The 6,296-nt window shown below is 54.3% G+C and overlaps 1 protein-coding gene across 1 annotated transcript; it reads right to left on the bottom strand.

Moving 5' to 3' along the window:
• Positions 1-1,037: 1,037 nt before the first annotated feature.
• LOC134510690 (tektin-3-like) lies at positions 1,038-5,945 on the bottom strand. The gene is made up of 7 exons (XM_063323945.1): positions 5,367-5,945; positions 4,778-4,861; positions 4,482-4,552; positions 4,089-4,232; positions 3,363-3,585; positions 2,348-2,502; positions 1,038-1,254 (listed from the first exon to the last, which is right to left on the bottom strand). Exons 1-7 carry the CDS (start codon positions 5,943-5,945, stop codon positions 1,038-1,040), a joined length of 1,473 nt encoding a protein of 490 aa, XP_063180015.1.
• Positions 5,946-6,296: the final 351 nt, after the last annotated feature.

Here is a 6,296-nt window from a genome sequence, read left to right as displayed (position 1 = left end):
CCCAGGTGAAGACCCTTCCTCCAGGCAGGAGCAGTGATTGAAGATATGAGACTGGTGTGTAAATTCCTGAGCAGCCCTTGTAACTGGGAGTGTACTGCCTTGTGACTTTGGTGTCTAAATACACGGAGGAAACCGGCATGGGCTGTGCTTGATGTGTGGGGATCCACCAAGCACCGGGGCCTGAATAAAATGCAGAGTCTGCATCAGTGGACAAGGGAAGAGCTACGGATATCACCTATCTGGACCCCTGCAAGGCCTTTGACACGGTTCCCCACAACACCCTTCTCTCTAAGTTGGAGAGATACGCATTTGATGGGCGGACTGTTCAGTGGGTAAGGAACTGGCTGGGTGGTCGCATCCAGAGGGTGGTGGTCAATGGCTCGATGTCCAGATGGAGAGGAGTGACAAGCGGTGTCCCTCAGGGATCCGTACTGGGACCAGTGCTGTTTAATATCTTCATCAATGATTTAGACAGTGGGATCAAGTGCACCCTCAGCAAGTTTGCAGGTGACACCAAGCTGAGTGGTGCAGTCGACATGCCAGAGGGACGGGTTGTCATCCAGAGGGACCTGGACAAGCCAGAGAGGTGGGCCTGAGCGAACCTCATGAAATTCAAGAAGGCCGAGTGCAAGGTCCTGCACTTGGGTCGGGACAATCCTCCTCATCAATACAGGCTGGGGGTTGATGTGATAGAGCAGCCCTGTGGAAAAGGACTTGGGGGTGCTGGTTGATGAAAAGCTGAACGTGAGCCAACGATGTGCACTTGCAGCCCAGAAGGCCAATCGCATCCTGGGCTGCATCAAAAGAAGTGTGGCCAGCAGGTCGAGAGAGGTGATTCTCCCCCTCTACTCTGCTCTTGTGAGACCTCACCTGGAGTACTGCCATTTAACCACAAAATTTAACACACCAAATGAGCATTTAATTTCTACTCGGGGCTTTCATCAGGAAGTGAAAATCTAATCATGGCTTTTCAAAGCATCTTATCAAAACTGGGGATCCCTCCCGCAACAGAGAACATGAATTTGGCTGAGCCCAGCCTAAACAGAACCCAGCAGCCGCGCAGTGCTGGGAAAGGTCTTGCGCATCCCCATGCACTTCTCCTGGTCGATGAAGAGCGAGTTGGCTTTGACGGCCAGGTCATGCTGCAAGATCGACTTGGCACGAGCCAGCATTTGCAGGGTGTCCTCGGTGTCTCTCAGACGCTGCTGAAGGCTCTGGACCGTCTCATCGATTTCATGGACCTCGTTGACAAGGCTGGAAAACAGCAAGGAACCCTCGTTAACGGTCCCATCACGTGGGTGGTTTCGAGCCTGGTCCTGCTGAAGGGCGCCTTGGGTACAGGATTTCCCCCTTCAGCACGCTCAGACTAACTCGGACCCCCCGTTTCTGGCAGATGCATGGGAAAGCTGAGGGCAGAGCTCCTCCAGACCTCAGCGGGGAGGCATGGCTATGTCTGCGCAAAGGCTTTGGCAACGCGCAGGCACGTCTCCCAGAGCAGCTCGTGCCACCGAGAAGAGGGATGAGCAGCTGTGGTGTCCTGTTCCCCTTTGGTTTTGCAGGTTTGTTGGGTCCCCCTCCTGGATTCCCCTGTGCAGGGGTCCTGCCCACACCCACGGATGCACACACAGCGAAACAGGACAGCTGGGAGAGGCAAAAATTGAATGGGAAACAAGCGGAGGATGGAGAAAACAACGGTGTGCGAGATGCTAAACAGGCTCTGGGGCTGGGTTTCACTTGCTTCTAAAAGGCTCCATCTGGAGTCTTGCCCAGCAGGCTCCCCGGAGGAGGTGTGAAGTTTGGGGTGCCTCACAGGAGGTGCTGCTGGGCCCTCAGGGCAGCCTGCTCCTCCACAGCCCCTCGGGGTGCAATCCCACAGAGCTCACAATGTCCTTGAAAGGGTTTGTCCCCAGGGGAGGTGAGGACAGCCCTTACTCCTTCTCCAGAGGGTGCACCCTTCCTGGAGGTTCCCCAAAAGGAAGGACCTAAGTGCTCTCAGCGCAAGCCTCTTGGAGAGTAAAGGCTTATCCTAAAAAACTGAGTACATCCAACTGCCAGGAAGCAGGCAGGAGAGAAGATGAGGCTTATCCAAGTGGGAAAAATCCAGCCCCTCACGGGGTTGCATCAGGCTGCTCCCAGCCGTGGTGTACAGCCTCCTTTGTGGGTGCAGAGCTCTCCCAGCACCCAAAGGCTGGGATACCTGCTCATTCCTTTTGATGAGAGCAGAGCCCTTCTGGAAGGAGTATTTAGGAAAAACATCCCATGACTAGTTTTGTCATCCAGTGATGTTCCTGAGTGATACTACCCATGACTCCTCAAGGACCCTGCCGGCCCCGTGCTCCTGCCTTACCGGAGCTGGGCAGTGTCCCGGCACAGCTCCATGTTTGGTCTCCGTGTGCGCTCTTCCAGCCGGGTCTGAGCCACTTTGAACGGAGGTCCTTGGTCCCTCATGGCTTTTTTGATGGCTTCTATGTTCATCTCCATTTGGAAGATTTCCTGCAGTGTCTGCCGCAAAAAAGAAACACACGGATGAATGAAAAAATACCTTCTCAAGTGACAACATAATTTCCTTTTTCTCCTGTCCGTCTGCAGAAAAAACAAGCCTGTCTTTGCTGTTGCTGTCATGTCAGAGGAGGTGTTGGAGCAGTGATGGACGCAGTGAGTTACCAGCTTCCCAAAGCTACTGCTTGCAGAAACTGGTCATCCATCAGTAGCAACTCAGAGAGGGAAGGTTATTCATGCATGAAAAATTTTCATTTTTCACTGAAGGACGTGGCACCAGCCCGCAACGCTGCCAGCCCAGTCTCCACTCAGTGAATCAATACGGTGTGGAGCACTTTTCAGGAGGCTCTCCATGAGACCCACTGGTCCGAGCCAGGTGCCCGTCACTGCTCTCCACTTCCTCTGCTTGGCAGAGCAAGCACACGGATACCCGTGCAGCAACCACAGAGCACTGAGAGTGAAAGCACGTCCTTGGGGGAGAAGCAAGCCTGCGAACCCCCCGGCAGGCAGCCCAGCAGAGGCCCAGCAAAGACTCTCTGCAGGGCAGCCAGCGCTTCTGAAGTAACTCCCAGGAGATGCAATCAGCGGTGGCCTTTTCTGCTGGAAATCCCTGTGCTGCCAGGCTGCCAGCTAGGATGCGCTAGCAAAAGACAGGATCCCTTGAGATGAAATCACAGTGCCAGCTCCTCCTGCTCCAAGAAGAAAGTCCCCAGGACTTGGGGTTTCTAACAGAAAATGACGCTATAACCAGCTTCCTGCAGCCACCGTTCCTCTCCTTGGGCCAGGTCTGCGTGGAGGGTCCTGCTTCGGAGGTGTCCCTGGGAAGTGACAGTGTCACACCCAAAGGGAGGGGTTCAGGCTACCTTGGCCAGGTGGGTCTGAATCTTGCTCTTGGCGTCGGCTGTCTCGGCGATGCGGCTGGTGAAGGCGACGTTCACCCTGTTGAACTGGCACCGCATCTCGTTGGCTGTCACCTCCAGCAGGTTCCTGGTGTTGTCCCGCAGCTTGGCAGAGGCCGCCCGTTCGCTCTGGGAGCGGAGGATGTTGCCGTCTGTGAACTTGGCCCAGGACTCTGGCACCGAGATCCTGGGAGGAAGGAGAGGCCCCTGGTAAGCCCGTGCTGCTGAAGCTGGACGTGGGCAGGCAAGGACCCTGCCAGGGAGCAGCGTGGGTCAAATGTAGCTTTAATCTGGGCTTTTATTTTGATCATAGGTCGTGTTTTAACCCCAGCCAGCAGCTAGGACCATGCAGCCACTTGTGCAGTTCTCCCCCTTTCCTCCAGAAGGGCAAGGAGAAGAAGGAGAAGAGGAGGGGAAAGGGAAGGGAAAACTTTTGTGTGGAGATAAAAGACAGTTAAGTAGAAGAACAGTAGCAGAAAGGAAAAGAACAGCAACAATAGAATAAGAATGAGAATAATAATAATAATAATAATAATGAGCAGAGAGAAATGGGCTCTCTGAAGCCGGTGTCTCCAGGCAGGACGGACCTGCCTTTACAGTGGGCTGGGGACCAGCAGCTCCCTGCCAGGGAAAGGCACCGCACATCCCCGGGACAGCTTGCTGCTCGCGTGCCACCCAGCGTGCACTCACGTGGCATCGACCCGCTCCACCCCTCGGTAGTAGCTGATGCCGTGGGAGGTGTTCCTCAGGTGGTGGCACTTGTCATCGATGTGGTGGGCCGCCTGCTTGTTGGCCAGGTCTCTCTCCAGCTCGTGCTGGGCCACTCTGTTGGACCTTCAACATGCAAACAACAGCCATCGGTGGGGATGTACGGGTGGAATGGCTTCCTCCCCGTTCCACTTCCCCGCAGCTCCCGCCCGGGCAGCTCTGTCCTCCCATGAGCATCACCGCCCGCTTCCCATGGAGCCTGCATGGGTTTTACAGCTGCGGGGTGTGGGTAGAGGTCGGGGTCTGCTGGGGGTTCACATCCCAACTGCAAAGGCCCATCGGCCCTACGGCATGAGATAAGGAGCTTCTCCTTACGTGAGCTGGGCTTTTGTCTTATCCAGGTACTGCTGCATCCTCTCCTGGCACGACCTGATGACATCGATTTCCTAGGCAAAGGCAAAACATGTAATGATGTCATCTCTTTTATTAGACCAACTAAGAGGCTGCTGCGTGGGGGAACACCGTCCCCTGGCCCAGCAGGTTTTGGGGGTTGGAAGGGTTGAGCACCTCGCCAGCAGTAATGAGCCAGGTAGGGAACAAGGCTGCAAAGCCTCCTCGGGGCAGTTTACGTAAAAATAGCTTTCACACATGATGTGAGTTGCCAAGCTTACTGTGAAGAGCTGTTTCTCCGCGTCATCATGGACGAGGTCAATGCCCATCCTCTTCTCCCGCTGAAGCAAGCACTCCTGAGCGACCTGTTGGGGACATGCCATGACTGTTGGCTGCCGGGGCAGGGTTCTCTAGAGGGACGGGCCCCATCTCAAGATGGGAAGAAAAGGGAAGAAAAAAGTGCCCCGGGCAGCTGGTTTAGCTGACAATGAGCAGCCGAGCTGCAACATCAGCGTTAAAGCAACATGAGGGAGCACACGTGTCCCTGGTGCAACCGCAGCTGAATGCAGGGCCCTGTGTCAGCCTTGATGCTGACCTCGCCAGAGCCTTATAACAAGACGTGGGCTTGTGTCTCCCAAACCAGGATTTTGGATGAGCTGCTTATAAAAATAGTGGGTTCTGATGGGCTCAGAATGTGCTGATAGGAGATGCAGCAGATGGCAAGGGATTTGTTGATCACTAACTAATGGTCTCTTCCTAAAAGCTTTCTAGATGTTACGGAGCTGCAGTGAAACTTAACTGGACGTCTGAGTGGCTGCAGATGTTTCAGCAGTGGGCTACAGCTTGCAGGCCACTGCACAGGGTGCTTACCTGGAGAGGGGCCTCCGTCTCGGCCAAGGCTCTCTCCAGCCTTTTCTTCATGTCCGTGAGGGCGTTGGTCTCCCCGATCATCTCACCCAGCTCACGGCAGAGCTCCGATTTCCAAAATCCAATATCATTGGCACGAACTCCCAGGTTTTTGGTGCTTTCTCCTTGTGTCTTCTCTGTCTGCTGATATTTATCCTGAATCAGGCGGGAGGTATCAACTCTCAGACGCTCCGCGTTGTGCTGGCAAGTTTCTGACTCTCTGTAGTTGGTCAGGTTGGACCTGTGCCAGTCCTCAGGGGTGTACCGGGTGATGAAGGTTGTTCTGTTGGCAATGTCAGGAAGCTTCTTGCTGGCGGTCATCCCCTGGGAACTTTTGGAAAAGGGAGCCAAAGTTGGGTTGATGGCAGCTGGTTTGTAGTAGGTGCTGGGCATCCAGGGGAGGCCGGAGCTCTGAGGCAGCGGGTAGTAAGGAAAACGGGCCTTATAGCTTGAAGCCATGGCACTGATGGCAGGCAGAAACTTGCTAGGTGTTGATCGTGGATGGGCGTACGTTGCCGTTAAGGGAGATCGACCAGGCTGCATTCTTGAACACTGCTCTTCAGGTACGTGTCCTGCACAGAGGAGCAGAGAGAAGACAACCGCACTCAGTAAGCTCCTGCACTTGCCTTCCTTCTTACAGCAACACGTGCAACTTGGAACACAAACAGCGATGCACACAGCACCTACACATTGCCTGTGCAGACCTAAAACTCTTGAAAGCAAATCCCTTCTGACAGCGTCCCAAGCATTTGTATCTAGAGAAAGATCTGACTTTGTTGTTCATATCTCGCATCAGGTCTTGAAATGGGGAAAAAACCAAATCATGGCTGCTCAAGAGAGTGACAGATATTGTGCCCTCATTTTCCTTCAATCTGTCAGTCCCGTGAAACTGTA

The sequence above is a fragment of the Chroicocephalus ridibundus genome, chromosome 2 (genome assembly GCF_963924245.1).
Source record: "Chroicocephalus ridibundus chromosome 2, bChrRid1.1, whole genome shotgun sequence".
Lineage (NCBI taxonomy): Eukaryota > Metazoa > Chordata > Aves > Charadriiformes > Laridae > Chroicocephalus > Chroicocephalus ridibundus.
This window is presented reverse-complemented; position numbering and strand designations above follow the sequence as displayed.

Coding starts and splice junctions, on each gene's coding strand:
- LOC134510690 (XM_063323945.1), bottom strand. CDS start 5,945: ATGCAGCCTGGTCGATCTCCCTTAACGGCAACGTACGCCCATCCACGA. Junction 4,862..5,366: donor AGACGGAGGCCCCTCTCCAG/GTAAGCACCCTG, acceptor TGTCCCCAACAG/GTCGCTCAGGAGTGCTTGCT. Junction 4,553..4,777: donor CGGAGAAACAGCTCTTCACA/GTAAGCTTGGCA, acceptor GCCTTTGCCTAG/GAAATCGATGTCATCAGGTC.